Raw genomic sequence first — 20,344 nt, forward strand, 5'->3', positions numbered from 1 at the left:
GGGCCCAAAGATGGAGCCATGGAAAGGCCAAGAGTTTTGAGGGGACAGAGAACAGTGCTCTGTGGCCAGACTATGGAATATGGGGGTGGCAGAAGACCAAAGTGGAGAAGCAGGTGGGGGCTGGGGCCGCGAATGCCACGCTGGACTTTCTCCTGAGGATGTTGGGAGTTAGGAGAAAACTGTGAGCAGGGGAGGGACAGTGTCAGCTGTGGGTGACAGAGTCTCTGGGGACATGGAAAAAAGGTCAGAAGTTTAGGGAGGAACTTGGCAAAGCCACAGGTGGGATAGGATGAGGCCTGACCTGGGACCAGGGTCCGAGGTAGAAAGGAGGGAATGAGGCAGATAGGTTTGAGGCTCAGGAGGAACAGGACTTGGGGATCCAAGGGCTTTGTGGGTGAGGGGCAGGGAGGGGGCAAGGACAGTGCCCAGGGGTCTGTCCTGATGAACTGGGTGGGATGGTGGGGCCAACCCCAGTGTGGTGGAAGACGCTAATCTGACCTGAGATGCGGAGGGTGTCAGGGTCCTGAGTGACAGTCAGAGCAGGTGAAGACTCGAGTCCCAGGCTCAGGAGAGAGTCTCTGGGGTGGACACGGAGTTTTGGTTGCTCTCCGAGCATTAGGAGTCACTGAAGCCTCAGCAGCGAGGAGGCTCACCTGGCAAGAGGGTGCAGGATGGAGCTTCAGGGGAAACGGGCATTTAAGAGTGAAGGGGGCCGGGGCACGGTGGTTCACGCCTGTAATCCTAGCACTCTGGGAGGCCAAGGTGGGAGGATCGCTCAAAGTCAGGAGTTCAAGACCAGCCTGAGCAACAGCGAGACCCTGTCTCTACTAAAAATAGAAACAAATTAATTGGCCAACTAAAAATATATAGAAAAAATTAGCCGGGCACGGCGGCGCATGCCTGTAGTCCCAGCTACTTGGGAGGCTGAGGCAGGAGGATCACTTGAGCCCAGGAGTTTGAGGTTGCTGTGAGTTAGGCTGATGCCATGGTACTCTAGCTGGGGCAACAGAGTGAGGCTCTGTCTCAAACAAAAAAAAGAGTGAAGGAGAAAAGTTGCAGGAGCGAAAGCATGCATGGGGTCTAAGAGGGCGTGGGGTGCCTTGCAAGTGAAGGGAAGAGCAGTTTCTAGAAGAAGGACTTGGTCTGCCATGTCAGGGCCCTCAAGCTCTCCCAGGCCTGCTGTCTGAGTCTGGGCTGTCACTTGGTTAAGAGAGCTGCTGCGGGGTGTGTGTGTGGGTGGGGTGGGGTGGGGGAGTTATTCCTTTAAAAGGCAGCTGGGGGAGGAAGTTCTGGAACTCCTGCTGCCTCACAGTGACCCAGCCTCCCTTCCCCCACCTCGCTGGGCTCTGTGTCTAAGAAGCCTGGGGAGCTGCGTGTGAGTCACTTAGGTGTGTGTGCGTGCAGGGGCGGGGAGGGCACTGGACAGGCGGAAGGGACATTCCACTATTGGGAGGAGGTCTCTGGGAGGACAGGTTCCTAAGCAGGGAAGCCTGCCGTGAAGGTCTCAGGGGCCTCAAAGGGGAGGTCGCAAGGGCCCCAGTAGGACTGGAGCACGGAGGATGCGGTCTGGGGGGAGGGGATCCTGGGTTCCCAGGTAGGGTCGCTGAGGGAGGGGCCTGGGGCCCTGGTCGATCTGAGGGAGGGTGTCCTCAGGTCCCCGAAGTAGGGACCCAGGCAGGAGAGCTGAGGGAGGAGCGCAAGGAGGGAGGTCTCCTGAGGTGGGGGCGTCAGGCGAGAGGGGCATTGGCCAACCCGCCTGTGTGGCCCTCGGCAGCCGCCTCCGTGGCATGGGAGTGAGGCGGAGCCTTCAGAGTGGGGGCGCGTGGCTCAGCTTCTTGGCCAACATCCTCACGGTGCTCTCCACTGCCACCAACTACTGGACCCGCCACCACGGGGGCCACAGTGGCCTGTGGCAGGAGTGTAATCAAGGCATCTGCTCCAACATGCCCTGCCAGAGTGAGGCCCGCCCTCGCGCCCAGCCGTCAGACCCACTCCAGACCCCGCCAGCCGGCCCCACCGCCCGGGACACACCGCGGGGCACATGACGAGGCGCCCCACCCCACTCTCTCCACCCATCTCAGATCCGGCTGCCCACCATGACCGAGGCCGCCACGACCCCCCACCTGTGGACCTGTGTCCTCCCCCGCACCTCACTGTCCGCGTCGGGACATTACCCGCCGGTCCTGACAGGACCTCCAAGTCCCCATGCAAACGCCTGACTCCGGGCGGGGAGAGCGGGGCGCTCAGCCACGTACGGTTGGGGGGGGTGGCCAGGAGACCTTCCGGTTGCGACCGAAGCTGTCGCGGCAGGGGCGGCGTCCGCGCGGGGCTGATGCAGGCCGCTCTCCCCAGCCACGCTGGCCGTGACCGGGGCGTGCATGTTGCTGGCGGCGGGCTTCGGCATCGTGGGCCTGGTGATGGGGCTGCGGATTCGGTGCCACAAGGGCGAGTCGCTGCGGGGCCAGACGACGAGCGCCCTCCACTTCCTGTGCGGTGAGAGGCGGCAGGCGCCGGCCCTGGCCGGGGCAGAGGGTGGCCGGGAGCCAAGCGGGGCCTGGGGTCGAGGGGCGGGGCTTGAGCCGCCGGCCGAGAGCCGCCGGGGGGCGGGCCGAGCCGAGGGGCGGAGCTCCAAGTGGAGGAGGAGCAGGAAGGGGCAGGGCCAGAGGCGGGGCTGGAGGTGGTGGGCGTGGCCAGACAGGTCCGCTGGGGCGGGCTCGAAGGGGCGTGGCCTGGCCGCGGCTGTGCCGGGGACAGCCCCACTGGCCCAGCTCACCCGGCCGCCTGGCGGGGCCCAGGACTGCTGCTGCTGATCGCCTTGACAGGCTACACGGTGAAGAATGCGTGGAAGAACGACGTCTTCTTCTCCTGGTCCTATTTTTCTGGGTGGCTGGCTTTACCCTTCTCAATTATCGCGGGTAACCCGGAAGCAGGAAGAGGGTGGAGGCTGCCCAGGCGACCCTCTCCCCCAGACTCCCTAGCTGCCCCCCTAGGAAACCCTGCGCTGGCCCCCAGGAGCTCCCCAACACATTCCATTCCCGAATCCCGCAGACCCGGCGGAGACGCCCTTGGAGCCCCAAACCCCAGTCCCCGGGGCCTGCCTGGCCATCTGCCACAGGACCCACCCGCCCTCCGCCCCCCCGCCAGGCTTGTGCTTCCTGCTGGCGGACATGATCGTGCAGAGCACCGACGCCATCAGCGGGTTCCCCGTGTGCCTGTGACCGCAGCCTGCCTGGGGCAGAATAAAGGAGTAGTTTTTAGCGCCGTTGCTCCGCGTGCCTTTCTGGGGGACGTGGGGACACGAGCACGCGCGGGCGGATACTGGGGTGCATAGAGGCTCGGGGAGGACGTGGGGACGGAGGAAGGGGGTCGCGGGCATGGAGACACGAACGTGGAGTGGACACGTGGCACGGATTTGAAGGGGAACAGGGACGAGGGGCAGTGGGGCCGTGAGGGGACAACACGGAGAGAAAGTGCAGACGGGGACAGGGGAGAGGACGGGCAACACGGGCATGAGGAGAATGGGGCGGCAGGACGACTTGGCGGGTGGGAGGAAGCGGGACCCCGAGAGGACCGAGCAGAGACGGAGACGCGGGGCGGAGTTCAGGAGGACGCGGAGGAGCTCCGCCGCGGGCGCGCCCCTCCCCCACGACCTTTCCCCCAGTTTCCCCGCCGCGCCCCCTCCGCACAGCCTCTCCGGGCCCGGCGCGACCCGCCCGCTCCTCAACATCAGCTTCCCATTGGTCCGCATCCTCTGGCCACGCCTCCCTGCCCTCCGGCCTCTCGATTGGTCCCTGTCGGGAGGAGGGCTCCGCCTCGGTTGACTGGCTGGCGGCGCTGCGCGCAGGCGGGAAGGGGCGCAGAGGGCGGGGCGTCGGGACCGGGACGCGGCTGCGGACTGACCCGGCGGGTGGCGGCGGCGGGAAGATGGCGGAGCTGCGCGCCCTCGTGGCTGTCAAGAGGGTCATCGACTACGCCGTGAAGGTGACCGGGTCCCCCTCTCCCACCTCCCTGCGTCCTGCAGCCGTGTGCTGCCGGGGTCGCGCGCGCACGCAGTGTGGGGGTCTTCTCGTAACCTTTGCCCTCTGCCACTCTTCCCCAAAGGTCTACGTCACGCCTGGGGGCAGTGATCAAAGACTGTGAGGTTCTGAAGTCCGATCCCTCAGGGGTCTCGGCCCTGTTTTCTTTTCCCTAGTTCTGGACTCACTCTAGATAACCGTGCAGGGCGAGTTCTGTTGTCTATTTCTTACCCACTGAGGGAGTCATGGTCCCTCTTTAACACACGGAGAAACTGAGGCACAGAGGGGTCACTCAGCTAGGGAAGGGTTCCTCTGATTTCTCACCTGGACTCGTGCTTTGCACACAAGCCAAGCTTTCGCCCACTAGGCTGTGTCACCTACCAATTGATTATTACAGTACCGGAAATGTGCCCTAATAGGGTCAGACAAGGCTCTGTGGGACCCTAAAACTGTCTTTCACCCTCCACAGCCACAGGGTGAGCGAGGAGGCCTTAGCTAGGAAGAGAGAGGTGTGTTTGCTAGGGATGAAAGTTCAAGGGGCCAAACCGACTGAGCTGGGGGAGTGGCTCACATTCTCCACCAAAGAGGGGCGGGGCAGTGTCTCTGAGAGCCTGGCTTGTCCCCAGAGGGAAGCTGGTATGGACAGAGGTGAATCAGACACGGTCTCTCAGGCCAGTTTCTCAGTGCTTGGCCCAATCTGAGATGGTGACTGCCCGTCCATGTCTGTCCTTCCCATCAGCCAGCCTGGGAACTTCCCTCTGTGTCCCCAGCATCGCCCAGCATGGGGTCTGGCACCCCAGAGGCATAGCGTGGGGCCGGCCACAAAGTTGACAACACTGATATTCCCCTTGCCCACTTGGAGGGTAGGCCAGGGAGGAAGGTACAGGAGACAGACAGACTCGGGCATGAAAACATCAGTGATCGTAATAGCCAATATTTAGTGGGTACTTACTATGGGCCAGGCAGTGTTCTAATTCCTTTACAGAGATTACCCCATTCTGTCCTTTTAATACCCTCTGTATTATTAATCCCATTGAATAGATGAGGAAACTGAGGCCTGTAGAGGTTGTTACTTGCCAGATCTCCCAGCTAGTAAGTGGCAGAGTCGAGATGGAAACCCAGGCAAGTCCAGCTGCAGACTCTGCTCTTTCCGTTTCTACTCAATGGCTGCTCAGCCTAACGATGCCCATGGCAGCCTGTGACGTGGCTGTTGCCCCCAGCCTTGTTGGGACACACTCCTCTTGGGGTCCTGGGACCTGACTCCTGGTTGCCTTCTGTCTCTGTTTCTTGGGGTCCCTCCTCTGGCCCCCCTGGGCTTTGTCCTTCTGGCCCCGCCCTGGCCTCCCTGGCCTGGGAAGTCTGTGCTTAGAGCTGTCTCGCCCACCAGGCAGGGCCATGTTTGACTCAGCCCTGGTCCCAGCATCGCCTGGCGCAAGCCTGGCCGTGAGCGCCTCCAGTGTGCTCGGGGAGAGAACGGAGAGCGCGGGCTTGAAGGCAGCACTGTGTCAGCTCCTGTCCTTTCCAGAGCATTGGTGCCATCTTCCCCGCCCACGGTGCCCCAGAGCTGCTTGCGTTACATCCTGTCTCAAGGACATGTCTGTCGATCTCCCTTTCAGAACAAATAAATAATTCAGACACTGCCAGGTGCCTAATCACCACTGGGTCAGACCCCAGGCACTATCCCACCCCTCCTTCCGGAACTCACCTCCCTCAGCCATCAGCCCTCAGCCCTGTCCGTCTCTTGGCCTCATCATGTCACCTGGACCCTCACCCCATCCTCCTCCCTGGCTCCCAGTCTCTACCCTCCAGCCCATCTCTACCCAGCCTTAGGGATCTTCCTGCACCCAGAGTTGACCCTGCCCTCCCCTGCTCACAGCCCTCCCATGGCTCCTCGGCACCCTCAGGCTGGTTGGAGACTCTTTGTGGTCTGGCCTCCCTTTCATGGTCTGCTTCGACTGTGCATGTTCCTTTGTGCTTCCACAACTCCAGCCTGCTCCTCGTTTCCTGATAGACCAGGTTTTGTCCTGCCCTGCTGTGCCTTCTGCCTGGGTGCCCTTCCTGCTCCACCCTCCGACCTCTGTTTCCAGTCCTTCCTGTGTCCTGCCTAACTCCAACCCATTGATTGTATCAAAATTTACTGATTCTCTGGTATCACCTCCTCTGGGAAGCCCCACCCACACCCTCAGGCTACCTATCTTCGTGTGTCCTTGGGGACTCCTGCAGCCCCTGGGCTTACCTCCATCCACCCTGGCCACCCTGGATTGGGATCCTCTGTTTACCCTGCTGTCCCCTGCTGCCCCACCCCCATCCCCTGACTAGCAGCTCCCAGCATCGCTCACTCCCACATCTCCTTCAGTCTTTGTTCAAACATCACCTTCTTTGTGAGGCCCTTCCCTGGTCACTTAATTAAAATCACAGAGTCCCTGTCCCGCTCCTTGCTGTGTCTCCCCATACTCTTATCATAATGTAACTTACTTATATATTGCTTTAGTATGTGTCCCCTCTCTTCTGGAATTTGAGCTCTGGTGTGGGGGGAGAGTTTGACTGGCGTGTTGACTGCTGCCTTGGACACTAGAACACGCTCAGCGGCCTCCTAATCCATCAGGGTGCACATGGGGCACACATGTCACCTCCGCAGGGCGAATTCTCTTGTCTGCCCAGACAGGCTCCCTTATTGAAGGGTCTCAGGGCACTGACCACATGGGGTCACTCAGTGGCCACCGTTGCCCTCTATCCCTGCCTCCTGACTGACCTTGGCTGTCTGCTCACCCTGTGCCGAGCACACGCCCAGGGACTTACTGGATAGAAAAGACTAGAGCACAGAACCAAACAGAAGTCCTTGAGCTGTGTCAGGCGTCCAAGAAGAGCTGTCAGAGATCGCTTTATACAAACCCTCTTGCAAATGGTGGGCAACCAATAAAAGGACTGGCTCTCTTGATTCCGTGGGCACACTTAGCATCTTCCAGACCCTCATGATTCCTAAGACAGACTTGGGGTTGGACCCCTAGTCCTGCCACTTCCGTGCTATGTGACCTTCGGCAAGGTGCCTGGCCTCTCTGTGCCTCAGTTGCCCCATCTGTAAAGTGAGGATGGTAATGGCAGTGACCACCCTCCCAGGTCGTTAGGATGGTCAAAGAAGTTAATGCACATAATGCTGTGGTCCCCAACCCCTGGTACCAGTCCGTGGCCTCTTAGGGACCCAGCCGTAGAGCTCCCCCAAGCCCCCGAGTGGTGGGCTTTGGCTTTTCGCCTGCCTGAGCTCCACCTCCACACACCACACTCACCCCTACCTCTGTCCATGGAAAAATTGTCTTCCATGAAACTGGTCCCTGGTGCCAAAACAGTTGGGGACCGCTGATATAAAGCCCTTGGAGCATTGCCTGTGTGGGTCCCCTGGCTGTTTCGTTGCTGGTTGATACACTGTCCCTTTAAGAGAAAGCTTGAGTCCAGGAGTTTGAGGTTACAGCGAGCTATGATGGGGCCTAAAAGAGAGAGCGGAAGAAAGCCTAGAACCTTTGATACTAACTCACCTACCTCAATTTATAAAACATCATTAGTTTTTTTTAAAAAGCAAGCTGTCACTGACTTTTCAAGCCATTCATTGTTCCCTGACTTATACAATTTCACCAAACAGTGTTTTTCAGGCTTGAGATCAACTCGAGCGCAAAAGGTTTTCCATTGAGAAGATGGACGGGCAGGTCTCCTTGGTGCTGGACAGTCCTTATCCCTTTCTCCTTGGGAGTCAGGAGCGTGGGGCCGGGAGTAAGTCCAGCCGGAGCGAGAGCCGGTGGCGCTGGGGCCCTTCTGTAAGCATATAATGCTTACATGCACATAAGCATATAATGCGCCCCCCCCCCCACACCGGCGCAGGTCTTGTACTGACTGCGGGTGGGGGCTAGTTCTTTCCCATCCTAAAGGTGTAACTCATATCTGGCACTTCGTTTTATTTTTTTTAAGAAAACAAAGGGCTCTTTCTTGTATTTTATTTTCCATGCTATTTGTGTCTGGATGGCCAGGTGCAGGTTCTAACGTTTAAGTCTTGTAAGCAAGTTCCCCTTCATTTATTCGACAGCTGTTTCCTGCGCGCCTGCCCTGTGTGCCAGGCGCCGATCTAGGCCCGGGCCACAGCAGCGAGCGAAGCAGACTAAACCCTGCACTCGGGAGTGGCGTTCTGATGAGGAGAAGGCGGATAACACATACAGATTAGTGCAGCGTAGGTGGTACGTGGGGTGCTGTGGGAAGAGTAGGGAGACACGGGGTGTCGGGAGGGACGGGTTCATGCAGGGATGTGCGGGAAGGGGGAAGGCAGAGAGGGACGGAGCCGAGAATGTGTCTGCGTAAAGATCGTCCCAGGCAGAGGAAACGCCGACTGCTGAGGGTCAGTCTCCTCGCCTGTGCAATGGGCTAATTCTGGGACCCCGAGAAGAACACGAGCGACAGTAGGTGCGACCGCTGCACTTAGCAGATTCCCTGGGGAGAAAACACAGACTCGGTACGTGGCGGCTGCTCCAGTTATGTTTCTTTTTTATTTATTTATTGTTTTTGAGACAGAGTCTCACTCTGTTGCCCTGGTAGAGTGCCGTGGCATCAGCCTAGCTCACAGCAACCTCAAACTCCTGGGCTCAAGCAATCCTTCTGCCTCAGCCTCCCAAGTAGCTGGGACTACAGGCATGTGCCACCATGCCCGGCTAATTTTTTATATATGTTTTTAGTTGGCCAATTAATTTGTTTCTATTTATAGTAGAGACGGGGTCTCGCTCTTGCTCAGGCTGGTTTCAAACTCCTGACCTTGAGTGATCTGCCCGCCTCAGCCTCCCAGGGTGCTAGGATTACAGGCGTGAGCCACCGTGCCTGGCCTCCAGTTACGTTTCTTAAAAGCAAATTATTGTCAAATTGTCTGAAGAGCTATAAAAAAAGAACAAATTTGTTCAATTCTGAAATTTGAACCTTAATTTTAGTGTTAAAAAATCTGTTTTAAAGTGACATAACAATGCGAGAAATGATAGTTCTTTCTCTTTCCTTTTCTGCCCCTGCTGCTTCTCCTCCTCGTTCTGCTTTTCTTTCCTTTAACGTCACCCCCTGTGAGGCACAGAGAGTCTGGGAAGCCCTTGACCGGGCCCCACGCTGCCGCCTCGCATTCTGCCCTGCCCGTGGCGGCAACAGTCATGCCCACCAGCCCCAGAGGAGAACGGGCAGGGAAAGAGCAAGAGGGAGTGTCCCAGTGTCCCCAGTTGGCCAGGCTGTCATCCTGGGTCTGCTCCAGCCAAGCCCTTGGTGGCAGCCACATGGGAGAAGAGAGGGCAGATCCCAGGCCGGCTGTGCAGCCCCTGAGCAGGGCTCCCCGGACGTGCCCAGACCGGACGCGCCGTCCTCCCTGCTCGTGCGGTGCGGACAGAAGCCTGCAGCCACCCCTGCCCTTTGCTCTCGTCTCCCTGTCAAGCACCACGGCCTGCAGTCCCACCTCTTGACTCCATCTCCGCTGTCACGGCTGTCCGAGCCCCTGTCATCTCTTATTTCAGTGACGAACAGCCCCCAGCCGTCTCCCCACTTCTTCTCGTCGTTTTCTCATTTTCTCCACCAAGAGTCCGGAATGATCTTGTGAAAACTCGAGTTGGGTCCAGTCCCCTCTTTCCCCTTCTCTGTCGTTCGAAGGGTCCAGGCCCAGCCCCTGGCCACGGCCTGCCGGTCTTGCACGGTTGTGGCAGTCTCCCGTGGCTGCCGTCACAAGATACCGCAGGCTGAGTGGCTTAAAACAAGGCAGATTTAGTCTTTTACAGTCTGGAGGCCAGAAGTCCAAAATCAGTCTCACTGGTTAAAATCAAGGTGTCAGCCGGGCAGCATTCCCACGCGAGGGGACAATCCGTGTCTTTGCCTTTTCCAGCTTCCGGAGGCCACCTGCATTCCCCGGCTCAACGCCCCTTCCTCTGTCTGCACAGCGGCAGCGTGGCGTCTTCCGGTTGCTCCGTGACTGGCGCCGACTCTCCCCTCCATTGTGCACTCATGAGCCCTGGCTCGTGGCTGCATTATTCCATCTTCAAGGCCAGCCCAGTGTTTGCACTCAGCGCTCTCCCAGATAATTGAGGACCATCTTCCTATCTCAAAATCCCTAACTGAATCACACTGTCCAAGTCCCATTTGCCATGAAAGGTCACATTCACAGGTTCCTGGGATACAGAAGTGCATATCTCTGGGGGGGCTGTTAGTATGCCTGTCACAGCGGGCCAGCCCCTGCCAGCCTCTCCAGCCTTATGTGGCACACTGCTCCCTACTTCTCACCTCAGGGCCTTTGCACATGCTCTTGCCCCTCCTGGCACATTTTCCCCTTGAACTTCACCTAGTCAAGGCCAGTTCATCTTTCAGGTCTTACCTCAAGTGCTATTTCCCCTGAGACGCCTTCTCAGCAGCCTCCAGCATCAGACTGTGTCAGGCCCCCCAATCCTGTCTCACAGCTCCCCGACTCTTAGGGAGATGTGCAGGTGGTACAGCAGGGGGCTTGAGTGCCTGGGTCCTAGAGCCAGACTGCCCAGGTCCACACCCCAGACCCACTGCTGACAGCCATGTGACCTTGGGCCAGGTGCTTCCACTTGGACCCTCAATTTCCTCATCTGCACAAGGGGATAATGGCAGCTTCTCCGTCACTGGGCTGTGGCCAGGTTTGATGAGCAGGACACCTGTGGTTGCCTAGAGCAGGGCTCCTGCATGGCGCTCCTCCAGTGCCTGGTGGCCAGTGAGGTTATCCCTGCTTGCTGTCAAGAAGATTGTGGTGGACTCAGACATGGCTCCTCAGGACCATCCTGGTCCTAGCCCTGAAAGCCAAGAAGGTCACCCTGCTTGGAAACGACCTTTGCAGATGTGATGAAGTTAAGGCAGTTGAGATGGGATTGTCCCTGTTTATCTGGGTGGGCCCTAAACGGAATCACAAGGGTCCGTATAAGAGACCGGCAGAGGGAAATTTCGCACACGAACCGAGAAGAGGGCCACGTGCAGACAGAGCTGGATGCTGGCCTTGAAGGTGAAACGATGCGACCACAAGCCAGGGAGTGCCGGCAGCCACCGGAAGCTGGAGGAGGCAAGAAACACCCCCCCACCCCACTCGGGGGCCCGGACCCCTCGGTCTCAGCCTACTGAAACTGACTTTGGACTCCAGACCTCCACGCTGTGAGACGACTGCGGCCGAGGGAAACCGACGGGAGGTAGTTAGCTGTTGACGCCGCAGCCTGCTCTGCCCCGGCAGCCTGTCTCCCAGGACCAGCGCGGGGCCGGGCACAGAGCAGAGGCTCAGTAGAGACGAGCGTGTGGGGCAATGAAGAGTGGGCTCCCTTGCCCACCCCGAACCCCCGTGCCTGCTTAGCAGAGAGGCCTTCGATGCTGGTGTTTTCCAGGTTAGGCTGTGACCACGTGTGAGTCATGCAATCCATGCAGAGAGCTGGCGTTGAAACAAAAAGTGAGGGAGAATAGAACACGCCAGGGTGTGGTGTGTGCAGTGGGGTAGTATTGTTCCCGCACCTGACGCTGCAGGAGTGTTCGTGTGTATCTGTGAGTGTGTGCTCTGTACTTGCAGCACACTTGGGGATATCATGAAATGCGCCTCTCACCGTGGGAGACAGTAAACAAAAATTTGAGCGGCACTTTCAGGCTGGAGGATCGGCAGCAGAGTAGAGATGATCGTGTCAGATGTCCCTGGTGCCCGGGCACGTCTGCATGAGGGAATGAGGGAGGGAGACCTGTCCCACCTCCGAGTTGGAACCTGCTCTGTCCCTGGACAAGGCGCTGCCCCTTTCCAGGCCACGGTTGTCCCCACCCCGCCTGTGAGACGCTTGGCACTGAGGCCCCCCTCCTTGTCTGCTTCCCCTGCCCCTCCCTCCTGCTGGGCAGATCCGGGTGAAGCCTGACCGGACGGGCGTGGTCACGGACGGCGTGAAGCACTCCATGAACCCCTTCTGCGAGATCGCCGTGGAGGAGGCCGTGCGGCTCAAGGAGAAGAAGCTGGTGAAGGAGGTCATCGCTGTCAGCTGCGGTCCAGCACAGTGCCAGGTGCTGGGGGCCCGGGCGTGGAGCCTGGACTCCGGGTCTGAGGGAGGAGGGGCTGGGGCCCGGGCTCCTGGGTCCCCCTGGGGATAGGGCCTAGTCAAGCCCTTCTGTCCCTGGCAGGAGACCATCCGCACTGCCCTGGCCATGGGTGCGGACCGAGGCATCCACGTGGAGGTGCCGGCTCCGGAGGCGGAACGCTTGGGTCCCCTGCAGGTGGCCCGGGTCCTGGCCAAGCTGGCAGAGAAGGAGAAGGTGGACCTGGTGCTGCTGGGCAAGCAGGTGGGTGTGGCGCCCCTCCCTGTGCCGGCACCTCATCCCTGCGTAGGGGGGCAGGCCCAGCGCATTCAGACAGCCCAGGCTGAGCAGCTTGGGATTTGCCATCACTCCTGCAGGTCCCTGGGTGTCCCTGGGACCTCTCTTGAGGTCCTCTTGGAGCCTGGGAGGCCGTGGTAATGGTCCTGGGCCAAGAGACTCGAAGTGACTGGAGGGACAGGGCTAGTCTGAGAGCGAGGAGAAGGGAGGCGGTAAGGGTGGTGCCTAGGTCTGGCTTAGTGACGCAGAGGTGGGAAACGTGGACAGAACAGGATTAGAGGAAGAGCCCATGGCAACACGGGAGTGTGAAGAGTCCAGATTATGTCATGCGGGTTTAGGAGACAGGCTGAGCTTGAGACAGGGACTGGAGGCTCTTGGAGGGCACTGGGAGCCATGGGAGGTCTGTGAGCAGGAGAGGAACGGCATCCGCGCCATGCCGGTGCAGAAAGGCCCCGCTGGGGCTGTGAGGAGTGGGCTGGAGGCAGGGAGCTTGGGACACAGGGTGGGGCAGGGTAAGGGACTCCTCCCACCGCACTGGCGCTGCCCCTGCGCAGGCGCGTGTGTGGCTCCCTCAGGAGAGGAAGGGTCCCACCGCTGCCCTGGTGCAGCCTCCTCCACTGGCCCTGTGGCCTCCCCCGGGGAGGGGCAGAGCAGGGGCATCAGGACAGCCAGAGGCTGCCTTCTCGGGAGTGCGAAGAGGCAGGGAACCGGGGCCAGAGGCCGAGAGGGAGGGCCAAGGGCTGTGAGGTACCGTGAGCACAGAGGCAGAGCTGGGCCCCGCAGGGAGAGACCGAGTCCGGGGGCCAGGTGAGCTCTGGGAAGAAGAGGCTAATGGGCCCAGGAAGGCCACTGGTGTCCTGCCCAGCCCCTCAAAAGTCAGACAGTGGAAAATAGAGAGAGGTTACCAACATCAGGAGAGTCAAGATACAAATTGGTAAACTGAGGCAGAAGGGCCTAACCAGAGGACAGACCAAGAAGACAGGGGTTGGGTGGAGGTCTGGGGGCCAGGTCTCACACCAGCTCCCCGGGACCCAGGTGCTGGCAGTGTGGCCTATGGAGGCCCCTGCATTTGCTGGTAGGTCTCAGACTCTGATGTCCCACTTGTCTTGGTTGTCAGGGACAATCCCTGGAGTCCAGGCCTCCCCAGCTCGGAAACACCCGATGAACAGGCAGGATGCTCTTTGTTCCAGGCAGCACAGTCTCGGCCCACACTGGTCTGAGCCCAAAAGCAAATTTATTAGCTCATGTAAATCAGGTGCTTCAGGCACAGCTTGCTCCAGGGGCACACGTGATCTCTAGGCTCTGCTGTAGCTTGGCTTCACTCTGCATCTGCGGCCTCAGACCCCACCAGCCTAGTGACCCCTGCAGAAAGAGCCTCTTTCCCGAAGGTGCCAGCAAAGCCCCCAGCGCTGAGTCTTCACTGGCCCAGTTTGAGTCACATGCCCATCCCTGAACCAGTCCTGGGGTCGGGGGACAGAATGTTCTCGTTGGCCCAGATACTACATCCAGCTCCCCATGGTGGCCGGCACAGGGCCTGGCTCACGGGAGGATTTATATAGGGACAAAGATTTGGCGACGGGGATGCCAGGTAGCCCCACATGCCGCTGGACAAAGTGACTGCTTGTCTCTGAGCCCGAGTGAGGGGTTATGCTAGGCCAGCGTCGGCACGCCGTGGCCCCCAGCTACACTGACTCTGCAGTTGGGGCTATTGGGACACCCCACTCGTGGCCCTGCACATTGTTAGGGCTCCTGTGTGCGGCGGCGGCCGAGCCGAGTAGCCGTGACGCAGAACACGCGGCCTGCGGAGCTAAGGCGTTGGCTCCGTGACCCAGTGCGGAGCTCGCGCCAGCCCCGCTGTAGACGGAGGCCCAGTGGGCCGCGGACATCTCCGTCGGTCGCCGTGCATCTTTCCTCTCTCCCCACTCAGGCCATCGACGATGACTGCAACCAGACAGGGCAGATGACAGCCGGACTTCTGGACTGGCCACAGGTGAGGGTGGAGCAGGGCACACAGGTTGCGGGCCAGGCCTCGTGGCCTAGAGGCCGCAGCCTGTGCATTGTGGTTTCAGCCTCGTGGGACACTGTTCTTTCCTGTCGCCTGATGGCCTTCTTCCCTCCAGGTGTCTGCCCAGGTGTCACCTCCTCAGAGGGGCCTTCCTTGCCTGCCCCACATGAAATACTCGTGCCTACCCTCCACGCCAGGTCCTCCAGTTCCCCGTCTGTGCCCGTCCACGAGACATGCCAGCCACATGGGTCCTTTTAAGCTTCTCACAGCCACATTAAAAAAGTAAAAAGAAACAGACAAAATTCCTTTTAATAATATTTTATTTAATCCTATTATATCTAAAATAATACCATGTTACCATGTAATCAACAAAAAATATTGAGATACTGGTGCTCTGATAAACCCATGGTAATTTGGAAATATGCACAAGTTGCAAATGCATTTAAGACACCTAAGCTACCTAACACCATAGCTTAGCCTACTCAAAACATGCTCAGGGCCGGGCGCGGTGGCTCACGCCTGTAATCCTAGCACCCTGGAAGGCCAAGGCAGGTGGATCGCTCAAGGTCAGGAGTTCAAAACCAGCCTGAGCAAGAGTGAGACCCTGTCTCTACTAAAGTTAGAAACAAATTAATTGGCCAACTAAAATATATAGAAAAATTAGCCAGGCATGGTGGCGCATGCCTGTAGTCCCAGCTACTGAGAAGGCTGAGGCAGAGGGATGGCTTGAGCCCAGGAGTTTGAGGTTGCTGTGAGCTAGGCTGACGCCACGGCACTCTAGCCCGGGCAACAGAGTGAGACTCTGTCTCAAAAAAAAAAAAACATGCTCAGAACACTTACATTAGCCTACAGTTGGGCAAAATCATCTAACACAAAGCCTACTTTATAATAAAGTGTTGAGTATCTCATGTAATTTATTGAACACCATACTATAGTGAAAAACAGAACAGAACCTACAACATGAATACTTACTATGGTTTCTACTGAATATGTATCGTTTTCACACCATCGTAAGGTCAAAATATCTTAAGTCAAATCATCCTAAGTTGGGGACCATTTGTATTTCACATTCTTTTTCTTTTTGTACTAAGTCTTCCAAATCTAGTGTGTATTTTATCTTTACTGCACATTGCAATTCGGATGCTAAATTGTCATCAGAAATACTTAAGTTAGATTCCTAAAGTTCACAGTTGAAACAGTCGATTCACATAGCCAAATTGTTCCAAACACACTTGAAAGTTTTCCAATAACTGCATCGAGTATCAGTGTTTTTCTCAACAGCATTATTGAGATACTGTAGAGCTGTATAAAATAAACTGGCCGTATCTAAAGTATACACTTTGATAAGTTTTGACACACAGGTGTACTCATGAAACTATTACCTACCCCAGTCATGAAAATGTATCTCAAATATTGATATTTAAAATGAAATAAAATTTAAAATTCCATTCCTCAGCTATACTGGCCATATTTCAAGCGCTTGGTAGCTACATGTGGCCAGCGGCTACCAGCTTGGACTGCACATTCTAGAACATTATCCTGCTTTATCTTCTAGGCATTTATCACTGTCTGCCCAGCCTGTCTACAGCTGCCCCCATCTTGTTCTGACGTCATTGTGTCTTGTTTTCTTCATATCCTTCTTTCTTTTTTTTGAGACAGAGTCTGCTTTGTTGCCCAGGCTAGAAAGAGTGCCATGGCGTCAGCCCAGCTCACAGCAACCTCAAACTCCTGGGCTCAAGCGATCCTCCTGCCTCAGCCTCCCGAGTGGCTGGGACTACAGGCATGCGCCACCATGCCTGGCTAATTTTTTCTATATATTTTAGTTGGCCAATTAATTTTCTTTCTCTTTTTAGTAGAGATAGGGTCTCGCTCTTACTCAGGCTGGTCTCGAACTCCTGACCTCGAGCCATCCTTCCACCTTGGCTTCCCAGAGTACTAGGATTACAGGCGTGAGCCACCGCGCCCAGCCTCTTATGAGGATTTGATGATGTAAAACATGCAGATTGCTTAGAACAGGGCCCAACACTCAGTACATATTTGCTGTTATTAAGGTAGGGAGACCTAACCCGCAGAGCCAGGCCATTAGGACATGTTCCTGGGATCCCAGGGAAATTAAGAGTCATGAGATCTCTTTCTGTGGCTTCCAGTTGTGAGTCTTGCAGGCCGCTCGGTCGCTTGCTGTCTCATTTGCTCACGCAGTGACGTGCGGAGCCCTGCTCTGGGCCCAACCTGAATTAACCTCCCCACTCTGCTACTCTGCCCTCCCCAGGGAACATTCGCCTCCCAGGTGACGCTGGAGGGGGACAAGGTGAAAGTGGAGCGGGAAGTTGATGGCGGCATGGAGACCGTGCGCCTGAAGCTGCCTGCTGTGGTGACCGCAGATCTGAGGCTCAATGAGCCCCGCTACGCCACGTTGCCCAACATCATGGTGAGCCCCTGGCAGAGGGTCACTGAGGGCTGGGCTGGGTGAGCACGTCGCGGACTCTGTGCCTCATCCCTGCTGGTCAGCTAGGAGGAGGGAAGAATCCAAGGGATGTCTCATGCAAAGGAAGGGTTTGCCTGGTCGTTTTGGCTGGCAGGGAGAGTTTGCTGGGTCATCTCTGCCAATAGTGAGAGTCCACAGGGGCTGTTTAGCTAACAGGGAGGGCTTGCTGGTTGTCTCAGCCAATAGAAAGGCTTCCCTGGGCAACAGAAAGGGTTCCCCTTGTCATTCCAGCCAGTGGGAAAAGTTCATTGGGTAACCTTGGCCAAATAAAGAGGATTTATTTAGTTATCTTGAATCACTAGGGAGGGTTCCTGGTTAATCTACACATTAACAGAAAGTTGTGTAGACCATCTCGGCTAACTAGGAAGGGTTTGTGGGATCTCTTGGCTAACAGGGAGAGTTCACTGATCATTATGGCCAGTAGGGTGGGTTCACAGGGTCATCTTGGTCAATATGGAGAGTTCAGTGTGTCATCTCAGCCAACAGGGTGGGTTCATTGGGTCTTCTCAGCCAATAGGAAGAATTCAGTAGGTCATTTCAGCCAATTTGGGGGGTTCAGTGTTTCATCTAAGCCTATAGAGAGTTTATTGGGTCTTCTCAGCCATCAGGAGGGTTCAGTGGGTTATCTCAGCCAATGGGAGGAAGGTTCAATAGGTCATCTCAACTAATAAGGAGGGTTCATTGGGTCATCCCAGCCAAAAGTCCATTGAGTCATTACTGTCCAAAGGATGGGTTTACCAGTCCACTGCAGCCAATAAAGGGCTCCCTAAGGTGATCAAATAAAGGAGACTGCTGCTGTAGTTGGGTCTCCCTGGGCATCCTAGCCACAGGAATTGTTCACACCAGGTGTGGCCTAGGAGAGGTCTCGTGTGCTGGCCGGTGGAAAGGTCCAGAAGGGCTCAGCCAATGGAAGTGGCTCTGCAGCAAAGGGACCCATGGGAAGGAGGCTGGGGGAGGGTGGACAGGGGCTTCTGCAGCCCTGTGAACCGTGGCTTCCCATGTACAGAAAGCCAAGAAGAAGAAGATTGAAGTGGTCAAGGCTGGGGACCTAGGTGTGGACCTGACCTCCAAGCTCTCCGTGGTCAGTGTGGAGGACCCGCCCCAGCGCACAGCCGGTGTCAAGGTGGAGACCACCGAGGACCTGGTGGCCAAGCTGAGGGAGATCGGGCGGATCTGAGTCCCTCCCTAAAACTCTGCAATAAAACTGACTCAACATCTGTCTCTGTTAACTCATTCCCTGGAGACCCGTTCTTTGATTCACTCAACAGACATTTACTTAAGTGTTGCGTGTGCCAGGCCCTGTGGGTGATGCCAGGGACTCAGGTGAGTCACATCCAGTCCCTGCCCTTAAGAAGCCGCTGTATTGAAGGGGGACATGGACGTGGGCAAAGGCGGCTGCGGCGCAGGGTGTCATGCACCAGATGTGGAGATGTGCTGGGCTTTGGGGACCCAGGTGAGGCACCTGGCCCTGCCCCGTGGGGCCGGAGACGTCCCAGCAAGATGACATCCAAGTTGAGTGTTGAAAAATAAATATCATCCGCGGGCACGGTGGCTCATGCCTGTAATCCTAGCACTCTGGGAGGCTGAGGTGGGTGGATTGCTCAAGGTCAGGAGTTCGAGACTAGCCTGAGCAAGAGCGAGACCCCGTCTCTACTGAAAAAAACAGAAAGAAATGAATTGGCCAACTAAAAATAAATAGAAAAAATTAGCCGGGCATGGTGGCATATGCCTGTAGTTCCAGCTACTCAGGAGGCTGAGGCAGGAGGATCACTTGAGCCAAGGAGTTTGAGGTTGCTGTGAGCTAGGCTGATGCCACGGCACTTTAGCCTGGGCAACAGAGTGAGACTCTGTCTCAAAAGAAAAAAGAAAGGCAAATATCAATGAGGCGAGTGAGAAGTGCTTCTATCTGCGGAGTGTGCGCAGAGCCCTCCCGGGTGCCAGGCCCCTGTGGCGACTTGGGACACAGAGGGAATGAGGCCGGAAACTCTGGCTCTGGTCGGAGAGACGGACGAGCAGCAGACAATCAAACCTAGTGCAGGGACAGAGCCTGGGCCTGAGTCAGGCTTATTCATTTCCAGCCCTCACTCTCAACTTCACCAGCTCCGAGATCTTGGGTGAGTTACTTCCCTCTGAGCTTTCATCTTCCTCATCTGGCAGATCAAATAGTAATAGCACAGCACAGTGGACAGGGCATGGGTTCTGGATCCCAAGGTCCTGGGTTCAAACCCCGGCTTGACCAGTTCCTGGCTCTGGGGGGAATGAGCCTAGGTTTCATTCAGATAGAATTAGCAATGACACCTGTATTCTGGTTGTCTGTTCTGGCGTAACAAACCACCCCAAAACTTGTTGGTTTAAAACAACAATTGTTCATTTTGCTCATAAGTCTGAAATTTGGACAGGGCTCAGCACGGGCAACTGTCTCTCTTCCATGCAGCATCAATGGGGTAGCTCAAGTGGGGCCAGAGGATTGACTTCCAAGAGGGCTCACATGGCTGGTAAACTGGCTGGGGCTGGGGCCTCAGCCAGGGCTGTTGACCAGGGCCATGATTCTCTGTGGGGCTACTGGGGTCTCCTCACAGCATGGCGGCTGGGTTCCTTGATGGAGTGCTCTGCAATACAGAAGGGTGCGCCAGCCGAGGTGCAGAGAGTGGCACATCCAGTGGAGTACTCACAGATCCTGGGGTGTGGGTTGGGGGACATAGACCCCACTTATTAACAGTAGGAGTGTTGAATTTGCAACCATCTTTATTTTATTTATTTATTTTTTTGAGACAGAGTCTCACTCTGTTGCCCAGGCTAGAGTGAGTGCCGTGGCGTCAGCCTAGCTCACAGCAACCTCAAACTCCTGGGCTCAGGCAATCCTACTGCCTCAGCCTCCCGAGTAGCTGGGACTACAGGCATGCGCCACCATGCCCGGCTAATTTTTTCTATGTATTTTTAGTTGGCCAATTAATTTATTTCTATTTGTAGTAGAGACAGGGTCTCACTCTTGCTTAGGCTGGTTTCGAACTCCTGACCTTGAGCAATACTCAGGCCTTGGCCTCCCAGAGTGCTAGGACTATAGGCATGAGCCACTGTGCCCAGGCTGCAACCATCTTTAAGCTATAAAAACTACCCCAGGGAGATTTGAAAGGTTAATTTATACAGCACCCTGGGAACCATACCTGATATGAAAAAAATACTCAATATATATTATTACCTTTATTATATTACCAGCATGGTGAGGACTGTGCTGGGGTAAGCTTCCAGGACTGGGGGCTGAGCAGAGGCCCTAAGCCCAGCGTGGGGGCTATCGGAAGGAGTGAGCAGTCCGACCACCTGGGCCCAAGTCCAGCTTCCCCTCTGGCTGTGCAACTTCCTGTGGGCCCCTTGGCCTCTGTGAGCCACAGTTCCCTGGTCCGTACAGTGAGGGTAATGACACTTGGCTCATGGAGCATTCAGCCCAACAATCCATGGGGAGCATTTAGCATGGTTCCTGGCTCAACATGAGTGGTA

General features: G+C 56.7%; 2 protein-coding genes across 3 annotated transcripts; both read left to right on the plus strand.

Annotated features, from left to right (window-relative positions):
• Positions 1-1,323: 1,323 nt before the first annotated feature.
• CLDND2 (claudin domain containing 2) lies at positions 1,324-3,265 on the plus strand. 2 transcript variants are annotated; one of them, XM_075993275.1, is made up of 5 exons: positions 1,324-1,388; positions 1,775-1,956; positions 2,353-2,493; positions 2,796-2,915; positions 3,145-3,265. In XM_075993275.1, the coding sequence occupies exons 2-5, from the start codon at positions 1,788-1,790 to the stop codon at positions 3,216-3,218; spliced, it is 504 nt and encodes a 167-aa protein (XP_075849390.1). In that variant the 5' UTR covers positions 1,324-1,388; positions 1,775-1,787; the 3' UTR covers positions 3,219-3,265. The 2 variants fall into 2 exon arrangements, with proteins under 2 accessions (XP_075849390.1, XP_075849389.1); XM_075993274.1 differs by lacking the exon at positions 2,796-2,915 and having other exon boundaries at positions 3,049-3,265.
• A 559-nt stretch (positions 3,266-3,824) lies between these two features.
• Positions 3,825-18,078, plus strand: ETFB (electron transfer flavoprotein subunit beta). Its single transcript, XM_012785535.3, has 6 exons — positions 3,825-3,981; positions 11,892-12,050; positions 12,168-12,326; positions 14,287-14,349; positions 16,634-16,792; positions 17,856-18,078. The coding sequence occupies exons 1-6, from the start codon at positions 3,925-3,927 to the stop codon at positions 18,024-18,026; spliced, it is 768 nt and encodes a 255-aa protein (XP_012640989.1). The 5' UTR covers positions 3,825-3,924; the 3' UTR covers positions 18,027-18,078.
• Positions 18,079-20,344: the final 2,266 nt, after the last annotated feature.

The sequence above is a fragment of the Microcebus murinus genome, chromosome 16 (assembly GCF_040939455.1).
Source record: "Microcebus murinus isolate Inina chromosome 16, M.murinus_Inina_mat1.0, whole genome shotgun sequence".
Lineage (NCBI taxonomy): Eukaryota > Metazoa > Chordata > Mammalia > Primates > Cheirogaleidae > Microcebus > Microcebus murinus.

Excerpts from the sequence above, each read along its gene's own strand:
- CLDND2 (XM_075993275.1), top strand. The coding sequence starts at position 1,788 with ATGGGAGTGAGGCGGAGCCTTCAGAGTGGGGGCGCGTGGCTCAGCTTC. Across the intron at positions 1,957-2,352 it reads CTCCAACATGCCCTGCCAGA|CCACGCTGGCCGTGACCGGG; the intron begins GTGAGGCCCGCC and ends CGCTCTCCCCAG. Across the intron at positions 2,916-3,144 it reads ACCCTTCTCAATTATCGCGG|GCTTGTGCTTCCTGCTGGCG; the intron begins GTAACCCGGAAG and ends CCCCCCCGCCAG.
- ETFB (XM_012785535.3), top strand. The coding sequence starts at position 3,925 with ATGGCGGAGCTGCGCGCCCTCGTGGCTGTCAAGAGGGTCATCGACTAC. Across the intron at positions 12,327-14,286 it reads TGGTGCTGCTGGGCAAGCAG|GCCATCGACGATGACTGCAA; the intron begins GTGGGTGTGGCG and ends CTCCCCACTCAG. Across the intron at positions 14,350-16,633 it reads GACTTCTGGACTGGCCACAG|GGAACATTCGCCTCCCAGGT; the intron begins GTGAGGGTGGAG and ends TGCCCTCCCCAG.